Source organism: Erythranthe guttata, chromosome 4 (genome assembly GCF_056151865.1).
Source record: "Erythranthe guttata isolate IM_541 chromosome 4, IM_541, whole genome shotgun sequence".
NCBI lineage: Eukaryota > Viridiplantae > Streptophyta > Magnoliopsida > Lamiales > Phrymaceae > Erythranthe > Erythranthe guttata.
The window spans coordinates 19059135-19077418 of record NC_142536.1 but is presented as its reverse complement, the minus strand read 5'-3'; the positions used below and the strand labels follow the sequence as shown (position 1 = coordinate 19077418).

The 18284-nt window shown below is 33.5% G+C and overlaps 2 protein-coding genes and 1 long non-coding RNA gene across 4 annotated transcripts; 2 read left to right on the top strand and 1 right to left on the bottom strand.

The window, feature by feature from the left end:
- Positions 1 to 448: 448 nt before the first annotated feature.
- On the top strand, positions 449 to 3352 carry LOC105958559 (S-adenosyl-L-methionine-dependent methyltransferases superfamily protein). The gene is made up of 10 exons (XM_012982565.2): positions 449 to 722; positions 873 to 945; positions 1361 to 1427; positions 1570 to 1635; positions 2029 to 2122; positions 2231 to 2347; positions 2433 to 2533; positions 2616 to 2690; positions 2771 to 2863; positions 2964 to 3352. Exons 2-10 carry the CDS (start codon positions 932 to 934, stop codon positions 3237 to 3239), a joined length of 903 nt encoding a protein of 300 aa, XP_012838019.2. The 5' UTR covers positions 449 to 722; positions 873 to 931; the 3' UTR covers positions 3240 to 3352.
- Positions 3353 to 3641: 289 nt separating this feature from the next.
- On the bottom strand, positions 3642 to 6315 carry FUC1 (alpha-L-fucosidase 1). The gene is made up of 3 exons (XM_012982563.2): positions 5576 to 6315; positions 5104 to 5340; positions 3642 to 4538 (listed from the first exon to the last, which is right to left on the bottom strand). The coding sequence occupies exons 1-3, from the start codon at positions 6199 to 6201 to the stop codon at positions 3788 to 3790; spliced, it is 1614 nt and encodes a 537-aa protein (XP_012838017.2). The 5' UTR covers positions 6202 to 6315; the 3' UTR covers positions 3642 to 3787.
- An 8317-nt stretch (positions 6316 to 14632) lies between these two features.
- On the top strand, positions 14633 to 17630 carry LOC105949207 (uncharacterized). 2 transcript variants are annotated; one of them, XR_016030957.1, is made up of 10 exons: positions 14633 to 14692; positions 15041 to 15123; positions 15233 to 15456; positions 15588 to 15657; positions 15763 to 15811; positions 16146 to 16287; positions 16454 to 16547; positions 16636 to 16685; positions 16814 to 16900; positions 17046 to 17630. It is a non-coding gene; the product is annotated as an uncharacterized LOC105949207 (long non-coding RNA). The 2 variants fall into 2 exon arrangements; XR_016030956.1 differs by lacking the exon at positions 16146 to 16287 and having other exon boundaries at positions 14661 to 14791; positions 14887 to 15123; positions 17046 to 17461.
- The last annotated feature ends 654 nt before the right edge of the window (positions 17631 to 18284 follow it).

Below are 18284 nucleotides of genomic sequence, written 5' to 3'. Positions count from 1 at the left end.
CCTACTCCATTGGCCGACGAGAAACTCACTTAACGTCGGTGTTACCGCCAATGAAGATGAATTAATCGACAAAAAATATATGTAAATAAAGAGAGAATTTAGAAACGACAGTATTACTTTTGATTGTGGATATTCCAACGGTCTTGTGATCAGCTCGCCGCCACGTGTCCTCTTATTCCTAATCCCAAGCTCTCAATTCACTAAGGCAACACTTAAATTGGACTTCCGCTAAATGAACTTTTTGTCTTTACCACACGAGCTCTTGGCCCGCTGTGGTCCTTGTGACTTATTGGGCCTTGGCCCGTTAATCTAAAATATGGGGGAGCTCGGCCAATTGGTGCCGATCTAAACCCATCACATTATTCGCAAGAGTTAATTTTTTTTTTTTTTTTTAATTTCTTTGATAATTGATATATAATCGATTTCCACATTCACGAAAAATTAAAATGTCAATATTGAGGAAGAGGGGTAAAATGGGAAGATGGAAAGGAGAAAAAAGAAATAAAGAAAAGAAAAAGGAAAATGGTAATTACGAAAAATTAATTACTTTGAAATGGGGATTAAAGTGTCTTTCACTGTAGTCCAAATCAAAAACCTCCTTTGCAATTCGGCCCCCCAGCCCAGTGTGAAACATTAATTTTAGCCCCCAAACGGACCGGAAAATCAATTTCATCGGCAAATCGAACTTGCTCAGTGTTGAAGGCAGCGAAATCCGATCCGAGGTAAGCTATCTCTACTAGTATGGTTATGGAGGAAATTCCCGCCTATATTTAAACAATCAGTTTCATTTCATGTGCATTTAGTTTTCATCTGAACGTAGAAAGGAAAAAAAATCACTGAATATTTCATGTGCATGTTCTTCCGTTCTGTAGGGCAGTGAAGATTTGAAGATCATTTGAAGTATTATTGCACTCAAACTACAGAGTTTCGCATGGAGGCGGACAGGTATTTATTGGGAATTTTTATTTTATTTTTTATTTTTTGGAGTTAGCCCTGGAATTATTTTATTTTATTTTATTTATTAAAGTGATGCTGTGAATCCTGTTTTTACAGAAATGTTGAGTAGGGTTGATGTAGAAGATATGCAATTTGTTATCCTCCATAACCTAATTAAGTCCAAATTTGGAAATAAATAATTTCAGAAGGAGGAGATTGTTTGAATTTGGTATTTGAGTCCTTGTATGAGTTCTTCGATTTCGCCTTATAATAAGCATTGATGTGCTTTAGAAGAATGGTATTTGCAAACTCGTTTAAATGATTTTCGTCTTCGTACTAGTTTGTTTCTAATATTCGAGAAATTTATTAAGTCAAGATTAAAGTTAGTGTACTCATTCACGCATCATTGTTTCTCGTATTTCAGGCTAAATTCTCCCAACACATCGGCCGTTATATTTGAAGTTCTTGGCCATCAGCTTCACTTTGCACAGGTATTATGCCAATAAAAACGATGAGTTTGTTTGGGCACCTTGTCTCGATTTATTAATAAAATCAGAAAAAATAAAATAAAAAAATATTCCACCCGTTCTTGTTAGCCTCATTCTCAGTGACAAGTGAGCTGTGTTTGTGCAGGATCCAAATTCTAAGCACTTAGGCACTACTGTTTGGGATGCATCGATGGTGTTTGCCAAATTTCTGGTAAAACTTTTCTTGCACCTTTTTTTTTCTTCGTTTGTTGTCTTAAAGTTTTATGATGTTTTAATATAACTGTTATGAGTGGAGAAGATTGCGTTGACACATGAAGTTGGATGATTGAGTTTATGTTGCTTTTAAGTTAAATTTTGGTATATATTCACTAGTTATTGCATAGCTAAATTCGGTACCTGGTAATTTAAGAAATATCGTGCTGAATTATCTGAATATAAAACAATTAACAAATTGATTCAGCATGTCGTATCCATTCCCAATTGAATTCTGAAACCAGTCAATTTAGTACCAAAAGTAATAAGTTTATATTAGCAATGAACTTCCAACCTTATTTACCAATACATAAATAGCCTACATTAAACTTATTTTTCGTCGATTGTGAAGGAAAAAAATTGTAGAAGAGGAAGGTTTTCTCCATCCAAACTGAAAGGAAAACGAGTAATTGAACTTGGAGCAGGCTGTGGGGTAGCTGGATTCGGTAACAATTTTCTTTTCTTATTTTTCTTAAAAGTACTATTTTCAATTGAATAATTCCGAAAGGTTTCGGATTATAGAATAAAATAATGAAGCGTGCACATTGCTTCAGGTATGGCATTGCTAGGGTGCGATGTCGTCACCACCGATCAAACTGAGGTTTTGCCTTTGCTTATGAGAAACGTCGATCGGAATACTTCTAGAATACTCCAGATAGCTCCTGGTTCAGGTATCCACATCACTTTATTTTGTTGAATAATTAATTTACATTTTCATTACTATTTTCTTTAATGCTTCGTTGTTATTTCGTGTAGATTCCTTTGGTTCAATGAAGGTGGCAGAGCTGAACTGGGGAAATGCAGATCATATAAGAGCTGTCGAACCACCTTTCGACTATATCATTGGCACTGATGTCGTGAGTTCACTAGTGCTGCTAACTTCTTCAATTAAACAATTTTTTTTCTTCTTTTTTTTCTGACATGATTTTTTTTATCTAGGTTTATGCAGAGCATCTTCTAGAACCTCTGTTGCAGACAATACTTGCATTATCTGGTCCAAGAACCACCATTGTGGTACTTCACTTAGAATTTCGTCTGAAATTGTGTGTTAGTAAATCTATAATTGCATTAATTAAAAAACTTGGTTTTTGCAGTTGGGATATGAACTTCGTTCGACAAATGTCCACGATCAAATGCTCGATTTGTGGAAAAGAAACTTTGAGGTTAAAAGTGTTCCTAAATCAAAGGTTTGAAAATATAAATTATTTATTTTGTTTTGTAGAGTCAAAACATTGATTCTAAATTTGTAATGTAAAATAAAAATATTTTTTTTTATGATCATTGTAGATGCACAGTGAGTACCAACATCCAAGTATACAGTTATTTATGATGAGACCAAAGCCTTCTTCAGACAGCAGCATTGGCAAGGAGATTGAGGATGTTCCATCGGAGGAAACCGAACAAATATCAGGGGACGATGACATCAGCAATAAAGATGATCAAATCGAAGAAGAAGAAAGCAGTGTAGTCGAAAATCTCCAGAGTAAAGAGATTAGTGATTGGGAAACGAGAAGATGTGGAGCTATGGCGGCTCGTCTTCTTCGCGATGTTAAGATAACATAAGACATATTCAAAGGTCTGTATCTTTTTTAATATTAATATACTTTTCTATTTAATTTGGCTTCATATTCACTTGCTAAAAAAACTAGTATTTCATATTAGATTTCTCAAGCATTTATCGTCGACCCCTCTATAGAACTTTTAGTGTATATTTGCTGCACGTGGAAACAAAATTTTGTCTCCACCTAGAAAGACTGCATAGAATAGAGTATATTGCATTTAGCAAAAAACTCCCCATTTTATTAAAATTAGCCTCTTAATTCATTTTTTCCGCACATAACCCCCTAAATAGAGAGTTTTTACTTTTTAGGAGGTAGTTTGCTAAAAAAATTTTGAATTATGGGGTTTTATTCCTATTTAAATAACATGAGGGGTTTTCTAGCAATTAGAGAAAACACATGGGTGTCAAATGCAATAAATCCAACATGAGCTTATCGGTTCAAAATAAGAAAGACAAGAAAATGTAAATGCGAAGGTTAATTTATACAAAACTGTAAAAGGAATTACAATAGATACATACATCACTCTTGTACAATTGTGCTAAAACTAAACTATACATAATAAGTGCTGGAATTCCTGCGAGTAGTTTGCTGAAGAACTTCACTCCCATTGAAAATCTTCGAGACTTGTCCGGAAATAGAAAACGGGTCAAAATATATACCCAAATAAGATACCAACGGGTCGGCCCGAGATTCATCAATCACAACCCTCAAACGGCTGGCTTTCACACTAGGAAATAGCAGCAGCCTCTTGTATCCGACAGTGGTGCCGCCAGTCACCACCTCCCATTCTCCTCCCTCATTCAAGAAATCGAGATGAAACTCGATAATCCTCTGGCCCATTTGGATCGGCTCTTGCAATAGCAAGACATTGAAAGTAACAGCCTCTTCGAAATCCAAGTACAATATCCACTCCGAAATTGACCCGTTTGGGGCCCAATAGGAGTAGATTCCTTCTTCTAGAACATTCCGTGGGCCATAACGAGAATCGCCTGTTTTGCCCCTCGTACTATTAGCGGAAATCGTGGCATTTTTTGCTAGATTGAGGGTGAAAATGGAATTTCGTATATCGGAGAATTCTTTGAGGACTTGAATGTCTTGTTGGGAAATGAGACCCGAAGAATTTGGAGGTACATTTAGTAGGAGAAGACAGTTTCTTCCGACGGATTTGTAGTATAGATCGAGAAGCGTTAGTGCGGATTTTGGAGATTCCGATGGATGCCAAAACCATCCAGGTCGGATCGAGACATCGCACTCTGCAGGTACCCAATCGTGCCCGAAGGGATCTCCCCCTATGGAATAGCTGTTACAAAATTTCAAGAGTATTAGTGGTGATGGGAATCAAATTAATCTTGAACATTGCAAGCAAATATGCATGCAACATTTTCTATAATTAAATTGTTATTTTTTTCGAAAAATCTAACGGATCTGATATCACTTCCGCAAAAAAAATCAATTTTCTTTCGGAAGTGAAAAACTAGTTCTAATTTTGTTCCTAAAAAAATAAAAAATCGGAATTTCGGAATTTGGAATTGAAAATTTGATCCAAATAAAAAAAAAAAAACCGGATAGGAATCGGCGGAATTGAGAGTTTTCACTTTTTTTAAGTCACCACTAATATCAAATACACAATAATAACATTGATATTGTAAGTGTGATTCTCGAAAATAATCGGAGTTTTCAGGAATATTTTTCGAAAATTAAAATCGGATTGGAATCTCATGTTCCAAATTCGAATTCAGAATCGAAAAAAATTGTTCCAAATTCGATTTGTTTTACTAAGCCAGAGGAAATCAGAAATCTCGTCCACCCCTAGCTACCGCAATGAAATAAGAGCTCTCAAACAAGAAGAGAATAAGCGAACTTACACAGTATCGGTATCACCGATTTTAGCATCACTCCGATTGAAAAGAGACCAACAAGTGGTCCCCGCAACACCACCCTCGTCGCCAACCCACCGTGTGTCGGGACCCGCATCGGAAAATATGACGGCCCGCGGTTGAAGTTGATGAATAACACTAAACCAATCCTCGAAAAAGTACTCCATCGATTTCTCTCCCTCGCCTTTTGCACCATCCAAGAAAACTTCTCTAATCTCACCATATCTGCCCCAATATAAGCAAGAAAATCGAATGAATTGTCAATCTTCATTCTCATATACGAGTTTTCTCATAGCAAGATTAATGAAGAAAAGTAAAGAGATGTCTTCCATAAGAGTAGATATAGTGCTCCAAATTAGGGAAAACAACTGAATATCAATAATTACTTTATAGCACCCAAATTACTTTATCTATACAATAACATCCCCAAAAAGAAAAATCCAGAATTAGGTTAACATACCTAGTGAGCAGCTCAGTCATCTGCCCCAAATAGTACTCATTGTACTCATAAGTCTTGCCGTAACAAGGCTCGTGTCGATCCCACGGCGAGAGATAAATCCCTAATTGCACGCCGGCGATTTTCGCCGCCGCGGCCAGTTCTCTCAACACGTCGCCGGTCCCATTCCTCCACGTACTCGACTTTACAGAGTAGTCGGTGTACTCGGACGGCCACAGGCAAAACCCGTCGTGGTGCTTGACGGTGAGGATGACCCGCGAGAACCCCGAGTCTTTGGCCGCGTTGACCCACTGAGTGGCGTTTAACGATGTCGGGTTGAAGGCGGACGGGTCGGCTTGACCCGTTCCCCACTCGGAGTCCGTGAATGTGTTGGTGCCGAAGTGGAAGAACATGGCCATCTCTGTGAGCTGCCATGAGATTTGATTCGAGTTTGGGATGGGGAGGATTGGGATCGGCGGCGGCGGCGGCGGAGGATGCGAGCTGGAAAGTGAGGGCTGCGATTTCAGACAAATGGTTGCGATTACGAGGAGGATGATCGGAATGGATCTAGGGTTTGAGAATTGTAGGGGTTTTGTGGAGAATATTCTTCGAGGTTGCTGTTGATTATCAATGGCTGTTTGCTTTACCATGTTTGAAGGGATCCGAACCAGAAGGTCCAGAACTCGAGCTTTTAGGAAAAAGGAGAGATAAATATATTATTAAAAAAAATCACTTTTTCATTTTTTAATTATTAATTTTTTTTAGACTTATTTTATCTGAAATGCTATTCATAGAAGAAATTTTGACACCTTGCAGTGCGACTTTATTTCATTTGTAATTTTCAAAGTAAAAAATAACAATCCTCTCAAAACCTTTCCCAACTATATTTCGTGCTTGAACATTTCGTATTCACTAACACGAAATGGATGAAGGCATTTCGTGCAAAGAAGCACGAAATAGTGTTCTTTCACGATACACGAAACCATAAATTTATGTTTTTTATGCATTTCGTGTTGTATTGCACGAAACGAAAGACTGCATTTCGTGCAATATAACACGAAATGCCTTTTTTTTCACAAATTTGTTTTATTTCGTATAAATTTACACGAAATACAAGCTTGCATTTCGTGTAAATTTACACGAAATAAAACAAATTTGTGAAAAAAAAGGCATTTCGTGTTATATTGCACGAAATGCAGTCTTTCATTTCGTGCAATACAACACGAAATGCATAAAAAATGTCAAAATTCGATAAAAAAATACGTTTTTTATCTCAAAATCGAAGTAGGTTTCTTTCGTATTGATAATTATTGTGTTCTAATTGATATTATCGGAAAAATTTGACGATTTGAAAAGTTTAAAAATTCGGAGGTTGAGAGAATTTGGAAAAAAGTTAAATGAATTCTTGACAAATGAATTATTTCGCACTGTAACTGGAAAAAATTGCACTATGAATAGTAAACCCCTATTTTATTTGAGTAAACTGCAAAAACTACCCCTGTGTTATCTCGAAATAGCAAAAATCCCCCTGTGATAAATAAACTAGCAAAAACCTCCCCTGTGAAATTATTTAAATAGCAAAAACCCCCCTATGGAACTATTTGAGGGTTGACATGATATAAAAAGACACAAATACCCCTCGAATCTTGCAATTAATAAATTCTTATATTTTATAAATATTTTAATTATTTTATTTAAAAAATAATCAATTTAGTTGTTTACTATTTTTTTTAATTTCTAAACAAATAAATTAAAAAGAATAAATATACATATAATATGTATATATATATATAAATATATTTTGAGGGACAATTTTGTCATTTCAAGTCTAAAAAATCAGCTAGGGGGGATTCCGCCTTTGACTAAATTTCACAGGGGGGTTTTTGCTAGTTTATTTATCACAGGGGGGTTTTTGCTATTTCAAGATAACACAGGGGTAGTATTTGCAGTTTACTCTATTTTATTTATATGTAATATTCAGTTAGGGTGGTAAAATTCATTTTCATCCCTGAGGTTTACAGTCAAAATCAAATTAGTCCCTCAGGTTCTAATTTGCTTCAATGTCATCCTCCAAATTCAATTTCACTGTCAAAATGTAATATATTTTACTTAATTCCCACATTGCCCTTCAAACCTTGGGGACGAAAATGAAATATATCTAATTTGACAATTTTAAGATTATAATACTTATTTAAACATTATAATAAATTGGCTTAATCCCACTTTGCACCCTTGAAATATACCATTTTGACAATTTCCACCCTTAACATAAATTAATAGCACTTTGCACCATAGAAACACAATATATCTTGCATAATGCACCCAAATGAATTTATAAAGCTAATAAAGGCAATTGAATATTTTTAGTGGTATTCTTTTAGGATGCCAAATGTGATTTTTTTTTATTCATCAATCATTTTGAAACTATAAAGTGCAAAAATAAAAATATATTTCATCAATATATTTAAAAACATATTTTTTATCACAAAAGTATTTTACTAAAAAAAATCCTTCCGCTATTTTACTAAAAAATATCCTTCATCTATTAGATTGGAGGTTGAAAAAATTAACAATTTATTTTCTTATTTTGAACCCCGAAAAAAAACGCAATAAAAAATGAAATTCTCTTTATTATTCAATTCAGGGTGCATAGTGAATGGTTTATTGTGTTTTGAGGGTGCAAAGTGTTATTATTGTTTTTTAATGGTGCAAAGTGCCAAAAGACTTTAATGTGAAGGTGCAACGTGCTATTATTTTTCAAGGGTGCAAAGTGCCAAAAAACTCTATTTCAAAAGTGCAAAGTGGGATTAAGCCATAATAAATCATATAGATCTTATACATACGCATGAAAAATAGATATCCCAAGAACTTAACAAAATTTACTCAAAAAAAAGAACTTAACAAAATACTACTATGTTTTAGAAATTTTGCAACCAAATAAAAAAAAATATTAAATGCTAATTTATATGAACCAAACAATTATAGCATTTATGTTTAATAACGATTATTAAAAACTTTGCATAAACTAATTATACGAGAATTTGAATTTATCAAAATAATTGATGTTAAAAAAATTGCAAAAAGAAAAAAAAATTGTGTGAGGCCCAAAATTAGGTACATTTCATTTTCATCCCCAAGGTTTTGAAGGGTAGTGTAGGCATTAGGTAAAGTATGCTCTTTTTTTGCGGTAAAATTGTGTCCAAAGGATGATATTGAACAAAATTAGGAACATAGGGACTATTTTGATTTTGACTCTAAACGTCAGGGACGAAAAATAATTTTACCCTATTCAGTTATGATCGGCCCTCCAAAAAAGAAAAAAATAGTAATAAAATAGGGTCTTTCTACCGTGAGATTCCAAGAACACGCTTCAGATTGCGACACGTGTCCCAGCAACACAACCTATTTTTTCCTCATTTATGTATTGTCGCAAATACCCTTTGTACAATTATTATTTTAAAAAAAATCGGCAATTATAAATTATTAATCAAATGTCAATTTTACCCTCTCTATTTTAATGCAATTTTAAATCAATATTTATTGCTGAATTAAAATTTATAAAGTCAATTATATCATTATTTGTAAAAATCATTAAACCACCCATCCAAAATTGCATCAACCTGAATTCGAACTTGTGACCAGCTAAAAGCATACAAAAATACTTACCATTAAGACACAACACATAATTGAGAATAAACTAACAATACGAATATATATCACAAAGCTACAATGTATAATGATTATAAAACTTATATAAATAATGTTAAATAAATTATTAATTCTCATATAATTATTATTATATATTAAAAAAATCCCATAGTAACAAATCTTTATATAATATAATTTAGGATTAATATGCATGACACCCCTCAAACCAAACCTAATTTGATATAGGGGACAAACTTAATTAGAATTTTCTTATTAAATCCTTAGTTCTCAAAAGAAATTGATACACATCCTTTTAATTTTTTTAAACCCAAAACTACCCTTAATGTTACCAATAAAAATCACAATATATTCTGATTTTATTATTCTCTCTTTCTCCCCCTCCCTCTATCCTTTCCGCCGCCCAACTTCTCCCCCTCCCTCTCTCTCTCTCTCTCTCTCTCTCTCTCTCTCTCTCTCTCTCTCTCTCTCTCTCTCTCTCTCTCTCTCTCTCTCTCTCTCTCTCTCTCTCTCTCTCTCTCTCTCTCTCTCTCTCTCTCTCTCTCTCTCTCTCTCTCTCTCTCTCTCTCTCTCTCTCTCTCTCTCTCTCTCTCTCTCTCTCTCTCTCTCTCTCTCTCTCTCTTGTTTTTCCTTGCCTTAATCTCTGCACTCGTTTTCCTTCTTTTGCTTTATTTTTCTTTCTCTTTTAATTAGTAGATCTGAGTTTTTAAAAATTCGCTGAGGAACAACAGATCTGAGTTTCTCTTTTAATTAGTAGGTCTGAGTTTTTAAAAATTCGCAAAGGAACAACAGATCTGCAACCGACAGTGGTGGCTAAATCAGACGCCCTTGCGCGCCGGCGCCGATATCCCTGACTTGCCTTGACCGGGGGAAGTGACGATTGCATCAGGTAAGGGATGGTGAGATGTGTGCGAGATCTTTTTCGTTTTTTTTTTAGCGGTGGCTAGGCGCTGGTTGTGGTGAATTCATGGTAAGTGCGGGTTTAATTGCGTACACGATGAGGACGGGTCAGCGGTGATTGATCTACGTTTGCTAGCGGTGTTAGGATTCCAAATGGCGAAAGTAGGGTTTTCAAAATGGCTCTAGTCGTCTACGAGTGTCTGACGGCGTTGTGAATCGAAGAGATTTTGCTTGGTTTAACCGCTAGAGTTCGACGGCACCTGTGTTTTGCTGCTAGGGTTGGTGATGGTTGTGAGTTGTTGACAACTAGGGTTTGATAGTACACCATAGTAAAACATAGTACACCGTAGTATACGATAGTAATATACTATAGTATACGATAGTAATATACTATAGTATACGATAGTAATATACTATAGTATACCACAGTATACCATTGTCTACTACTGAAAAATATGTATATTGGATTTAAAAAAATAAATAAATAGCATGCTTTTGTTTTTGTAATTTTCAATATTATGTAGTTTTTTTTTTTTTTAATAACAGTGTATTAATGCTAAAATGAGAAAATAAAATAAAATGACAAAAAATATATTCTGTAAAAAAAGAAATTAAAAAACGTGCAGAACAAATAAAAAGATAAATGCAGTTTGAATTTACTAAATGTAGATTTCGAATTTGTGAGTGGAAGGGCATTTTTGGAATGAATTTTACAAAGGATGTGAAGCAAATGTTTAGTTGGACTTGTCATTTAGTTCTAATAAGTTTTGTCACTAGGGACCTATATCTTAAGGCCCCTATAATTTAATAATCTAAGGAAATGCTGATCAAATCGTTTAATTTAAAATGAATTTCGAAAGAATTTGAAGTTTGAATTGAATCGTAAATTGTAAGATTTAATTAAATCGTAATATTTGAATCAATTAAACTCATGTGTTTTCAATTCAAGAACAATATTTAAAGATTTGATCGATTAAGCTCAACTTATTTCAATTCGTAGACAATATTCAAATATTTGAATCGGTTAAACTCAATAATTTACAATAGCGTATTAATCAAACTATGTATAGTTAAAGTTTACTATCTTTTTTTTTATTGAATTTTATCATAAAAAATAATAAAATTTAATTCGTAAAAATCGTAAGATTTAATTGGTTCATGGTTAGATTCAATCTTACGATTTACAATTTGATTCTTACGATTTTACGAATTAAATTATTTTTGTTTTGTTAAAATTGAATTAAAAGGATAGTAGACTTTAATTATAAATAGTTAACTCGATTAATACGTTCTTGTCAGTGGTTTAACTTAATCGATTCAAATTTTTGAATAATATTTACAAATTAAAAGGACTTGCGCTTAATTGATTCAAATCATACGCTTTAATTAATCTTATGATTTGATTTTTACGTAATTTAGGAATTATTTTTTTATGATAAAATTGAATTAAAAATGTATTACACTTTAATTAATAATAGTTAATTTGATTAAGACGTTCTTGTCAATAGTTGAGCGCGCTTAATCGATTCAAATATTTGAATAATGTCTACGAATTAAAAGGACTTGAGCTTAATTGGTTCAAATATTACGCTTTGATAAAATATTACGATTTACGATTAGGTTCTTACATGTGTTAGGAATTAAATTTATTATTTTTTATGACAAAATTGAATTAAAAAATATTAGACATTACTTATAAATAGTTAAATCAATTATGTAACACGTTATGTCAATAGTTAAGCAATCGATTCAAATCTTACTATTTGATTAAATTAAATATTAAAAGAAAATCCACAATATAGTATTTTAATTTGTAGTATATACTTTTATTTTAAAGTAAAAAAACTACTAATTGGAATGAGTTATAATTTTTTCTTCTTCTAAATAAACATATTATTTTATTTTTTATTTGGATTTGTCACACTATCAATTTAATAACATAAGTGAGTTTGGATTAAGCTATGCATTTATTTATATTTAATTGATCATTCTTTACATTTTTAAATGGTGGAGTTTATTCACATTTCTAATATTATATAATTAATGATAGATGTTTGGCGTATTGAACTGCAATTCTTTATATTTTTCAAACTTTAATATATTAAATTTGTTAATAATTTATTTAATATCATTTAATAATAATGAATGTCGCAATTAATATTTTATTTAACAGTATTTAAATACATACATTTATTATCATTTTATATTGTATTTTACCGATATATACAATTATGGTTAAATATATAATAATAAGTTAATTTGCTTGGATGGTTAGGAGTGTTCAATGTATTAAGATGTTACAAGTTCTATCCCTAATGAATGCATTTTTTTCGACTATTTATCAAATAAAACTCGATCACAATGAATTTAAATTAATTATTTAATTAAAATATAGTAGGGAATAAATTAGACAATTCAATGTTAATCTATTTTATATTAATTTAATAAAGAAAATAATCGAAGGATAATTTGGTAAAATACTTTATTTTTTGGAACATAAGCCATGTTATTTTCCTAGGGTCCAGATTTAATCTTAAAAAAATAATGGTGATTAATGCATATCTCATATAAGTTTAGAACACAGGTCTCACAATCTTAAAAAAATAATGGTGATTAATGCATATCTCATATAAGTTTAGAACACAGGTCTCACCCTAGTCAAGTCCAATAAAATATTCAGTTTTAAATTTTAATCACAAGTTAGTTGTCTACAAATAGGTGGAATATCTGATATGATAATATAGTAAGCAATTAAGTAATTACCCTTGACTTTAAACAAAATTACATAATAAAAAACCGACTTACCTAAATAGAAAGTATAAAAAAATTAATTACTTCAGCAAAAAGATTTAATAAATTACCATAATTATATTCATAAACGTGTATTATCTTATTATTTGAATTAAAAGGCGAAATTTTGGTAACTCAACAGCTCGTTAGGATAGCGAACTCGGATCTGCTGACAAGGAACCGACCCTCACTCAACGGCTCGTTAGGACAGCAGAGTCGGACCTGATGCCTACAAGGAACCAACCCTCATTGGAGTTAAACTTCTCACACTGGGGATTGGATCCTAGGTGCCTGCTCCTACTTACCATTCCGCAATCAGTTGAGTTATACTCATACAGGCAAAATAAAGAGTACTTACCTATCTTCTTAAACGTGTACTTATCTTATTATTATCTCTCTTAAACGTGGGAATGAAGTCAGACTTAAAGCCCTAATTCCCTATATAAACCACCAGATCGAAAGTTCACAAAGCAGATTTCGAGAGCAAGAAGCCCTAGGTTATGAGTAGAAGTAGAATTTATTTACGGTTGATGACGTCGGTAATTGAAGTTTCTTGCACATACATCTGTTTTCTTAATTGAATGTTTTATCTACGTTAAAATAAACAAATTCTTTATTTAATTTAATATTATATGGATAATAAAATGATCTTTTTAGCATTGGTCTATTTGATTATTTTCTCCCTTGAGTTGTTGCCAGATTGTATTAGGTATCACTGATTCATTATTTCCATGTTACCTTTCTTATTTTGGGATTTGACCGGTTGAATTCTGAAAATATATTTTGGCCATCCCACTCTATTTATGTGTATACGTCGCGTATTCATATTCGTATCATGCGGTGGCGAAGCCAGGATTATATTATTGGGGGGCGAATATATATTACAAAATAACGTTAAAAAAAATATTGTTCGAACACTAATGAATTTAAGGTATTGCTAAAAAAAAGATTTTTTTTACAAAACTAGAAGATAGGAAAAGAAAAAATTAATATTTTTTTCATTTTTTTGAATTTTAGATGCACTAATTAAGAAAAACTAAGTGGACTTAATACTATAAAGGCGTAATAAATTGGAGATTTTTATAAGAGGGGGTGTGGTTGCCAATTTATCGTAGTATGGGATATACATAATCATTGTCGTGAATCGTAAAACCTATGGTCCACGGGTGTGAACCATAAACCTTTCACGGGTCTGAATTGGCCGGCGATTCACAATTAACAATTCAAAAGCCTTTGATTGTTGTTTTGGAAGGTTGAAAGATCATCATCATCATTGTGTTTTAATTCTGGTATTAAAAATCAGTATCAAATATTTGCTTCTTGATATATTTTCCTGTTTTTTATGGTTATTTCTCAACCTGACATTGTGCTCAATTTATGTTCATCATAAAATTCCCTGCCCTTTATGCATACATACAGGGTTATGATATTTTCATTGGATTACGACAATGCCTGACAGAGAAACAATTACGGAAAATACATCATTAAACCTCAAACTGAAGTTGATCTCGTTGAGGAAAAGGTTGCTTTAAAATCCCTTACTATGAAATAATTGTTTTATTGAGGGATTTCGGACACCAAATCAGCCCATGAACATGGCCCAAGTAGGCCCACTTGTGGAGGAGGTTTTTAGAGACTTCTACAGACGTGGCCCATGAACTTTAGTGTCTGCACGTAATGTTGAGTTATAATATATTTTTATTTATTAAATATTATATGGCTTATGCTTTCATGATTAATTTAATAACCTCAGGCACCAAGAAACTCCAAAGGAAGTGTGTTGAGGTCTGGTCGATCTTTTGGCAAAGATTCTCGAACAAATCATTGGTTGGGCATCATTGATTGCCTCAACTCCCTACTTACTACACTTACTGATAATTTTGTGTGTGATGGATATATTTATGCTCCATTTAATGATATACAAGTGATGTATTCTTTCAAATTTATAACCATGTTTTTTTTTCTATGGTCATTTCAAGTTCCTCCATTTCTTGTTCAGAAGATATTTACTCCAACATTTTGGGGCAACTTTTTAGATGGCGATTGGGATGTCTTGAACCTCGAACAAAATCTTTGTTTATTTATTTTACTAATTTTCCCCAAACATATGACTTTCAGTCTTCTTCTATCCAGGGAGTGTTGTACTTTGAGCTACGGCGAGTAAGTCAAATCTGGACTGGCTGAGCTAGATTCGGTGCTGTCAAGCAAAAGAAGAGGTAAATAACTGTGTATCATCATATTAAGAACACATTTTATTTCGTGATGATTATGTTTTTTTATTATCCAATATTTTCTTGCATTGACCAAATATTCTTGGCATCTCAGTATTCAGGCCTGGGAGGGCTCGAAGAGAGTGGGGAAGACGATGAATCATATAGTAGGAACAAAGTCAATCGACTGGTCCAGGACAAAGAACATATGTGTGTGCGCGCTTGCTCGCGCATATGTCTGTGCATATGATTCTTGATTTTTGGTAGAGCTGATGGAGTGTGCATTGTGTAACCGTCCCATATCTTGGCGTGGCGAACCCAGATGGCTGTGATTTTGGGGTATTTTATATTTCCCCAATCGCATGCAACCGGTGATTCTGCAGTCATGGGCGTGGTCAAATGTCTATTTGCCAGCTTGAACAACAGATCTAAGCCTCATTTCCTCTAATTCTCTATATCTTTTTTGCTAGGGTTTGCCTTTGCTGATGAGAAACGTCGACCGCAATATTTCTAGAATACTCCAGATTGCTCCTGGTCCAAGTATCCACATCACCTTATTTTGTTGAATAATTAATTTACATTTTCAATATTATTTTCTTCAATGTTTCATTGTTATTTCGTGTAGATTCATTTGGTTCAATGCAGGTGGCAAAGTTGAAACTGGGGAAATGCAGATCATATAAGAGCTGATGTCGTGAGTTTCCTTACTAGTTGTTCTAACTTCTTCAATTCCGGTGCTTGGTTTACAAACAATAAATTTGGATTTGCTTGGGTACAAGTCCTAAGCTTTTGTCTATAGAAAGGGAAACAAAAAGATTTTACCTTGATCTAATCATACAAAGTGAGGGATAGGTGAGGGAGGGGAGATGTGAGAAAATATTAATGTGTTAGCACAATTCAAAGAATTAGCAATATTTTCTAGCTACAAATATATAATGATATCAGACATCATCCTCAACTTCAATGGGCTTTTTTAGAATCAATTAACAAAGATAAATGATCAATGGTGTCTGTGGTTGAGAGTTCAGACACCATTGATAATGTTATGATTCAGGATAAGCATTCCACCGGACCAACAAATGTTGATCTTCGCTGGGAAACAGTTTGAGGATAGTAGGACTCTTGCTGATTACGACATACAGAAGGAGTCCACTCTTCATCTTGTCCTATGTATGCGCAATAGCTTCTAATTATCTGCTCCTATCTATCCTTGGATTGACTGCTGAGTTTACTTGTTATCTCATAGAAGTTGTATTATGATACAAGATGCCTTGTGTTCTTACTTCATGAAATTGTTTAGATGGTTTAATGTATAACGAAGTATTGCAAACTGCAGTTTTGGAGAGGAGAATCAATGGAAGTGCAAACAAGATTTTGCAGACTTTGTTAGGGTATTGGATCCGATAGACGGCACAAAACTTTTATTATTGGTAATATGTCTATGCTTTTTTTCGCTCTATTATCAAATATGAAGCTTTGTCTAATACCTAACTGATTGTATTACAAATTTATTGGTAGGGAAACCCTTGTTTGGAACACTAATTGCTTTACCCCACAAGGGTAAACAGGTAAGGGTTCCAGCCAATTCAAGAAGGCTATGAAGAAAATCTGGATGGATGTCTGTAATTTTTTTTTACCTTTTTGGACTCACTCTGAGATGCAGTTCAATTACTTTCTCTGTTTTTTGTTTGACCAGGTTCTTGGAATTATTGGCAAGAAAAACCTACCTCGAGTTGACAGGATATATATCACATTATTGTTCACAACTCTTGAAAGCCTACATGTATGTTCGTCACTTTTTAACAAATATTTTATTATTCCGAAATTATTCATAATGAGTTGATATAGATCACGTTATGCCCAGAATTTGAATATGAGGTTTTTTTTCTCTTCATCTTTTTTGCCTTATTTTTTTAGCGGTGTTGCAGTTTTGGGGTCTCTTCGGGTACACTACAGGCCCACATTTATTTATCGGGGATGCTGAGGTGGCGTTTGCTCGAGTAAGAAATAAGTTATGTGATGCGATCCCAATCACATCAAGCTATCAAAGATTTCCAATGTTTCCAGAATATTAATTACATTGTGGGCTGAAACTTTTCAAGAAGCATGAACTGGGCTAATTCAACAAACGGGTGAGATGTCAAACGTTCGGAAGCCCAGCTTGAGTCTAAATACAACTACAAGCCCATTCATATTTATAATAAGAGAAAATCAAATTAGGGAGGTTTTAATGACAAAGATATCGACCTTAAAATGCTCTAAATGAAGCATTCACATGTCTGAAGATTGATTTGATTAGCAGATTTGGTGCTAATTTGATTTGTTAATTTGATTAGCAAAGTAATTACTGATTAGTTTAATTAGTTAGATTAGTAGCTTATGAAATAGATAAGAGTAGCTGAACCCTATATAAAGGGAACAAGTTGCATGAATAAAAAACACACAACAATGTATTGAAATCATTTTGATTAAGAGTGCGCCTCTTCGGTTCTTCAAGAACCATTATTTTTAAATGAACTTAATAGAGTTGATCTCCGTGGTGTTCCCCTAACTTATCAATCAATCTTCCGCAATCGATTGTGGCGTCTTCACATACCAAGGTTCTTGCCTCCTTATAGGCAACAGGTCGCGGTTTTACCCTTTGATTCCTTCTTTTGGACGGTCCAGGATTTGATATCCGAAGTATTGATATCAGGTCTCGTCACATGGTTGGCGTAGTTCATATCATTGCTCTGGTACCAAATGATACGGAAGCATAGTCAGTCTAATGTTATATCTTCAAGTCCCGTACAATTAGTTACAGGTCCCGTAGAAATAGATATAAGTCCCACGCTTACGTCTATAAAAAGTGAAACACAAAGATTTTACATTGTTCTAATAATTTTCAAAATTCTGCTGAAATTTTGGTTTTCTGACTCAATGTATGCCTGTTCCGATACGGAAGCACTATAAAGTCAGCCTAATGTTATGGTTTCCAATCCCAGTACGTCAACGTTGTTCTAATCCTTTTCCAAATTCTGTTGGAAGTTTGGTTTTTTGCCCCTATGCGTACGTGTTTGTTCTAATACGGAAGCATTTTAAAGTCAGGTCTGGTGTTATTGCTACAAGTCCGAGTATGTACATTTTTTTGCTAATAATGCCTGCTACTTTGGTTTTATGACCCATTA

What these genes read in the sequence shown, in the direction of transcription:
- LOC105958559 (XM_012982565.2), top strand. An exon ending in ATATCATTGGCACTGATGTC is followed by an intron (nt 2,534 to 2,615) that starts GTGAGTTCACTA and finishes TTTTTTATCTAG; the next exon opens with GTTTATGCAGAGCATCTTCT. An exon ending in GTCCAAGAACCACCATTGTG is followed by an intron (nt 2,691 to 2,770) that starts GTACTTCACTTA and finishes TGGTTTTTGCAG; the next exon opens with TTGGGATATGAACTTCGTTC.
- FUC1 (XM_012982563.2), bottom strand. Translation starts at nt 6,201, where the DNA reads ATGGTAAAGCAAACAGCCATTGATAATCAACAGCAACCTCGAAGAATA. An exon ending in ATGACTGAGCTGCTCACTAG is followed by an intron (nt 5,341 to 5,575) that starts GTATGTTAACCT and finishes ATATTGGGGCAG; the next exon opens with ATATGGTGAGATTAGAGAAG. An exon ending in ATCGGTGATACCGATACTGT is followed by an intron (nt 4,539 to 5,103) that starts GTAAGTTCGCTT and finishes ATTTTGTAACAG; the next exon opens with CTATTCCATAGGGGGAGATC.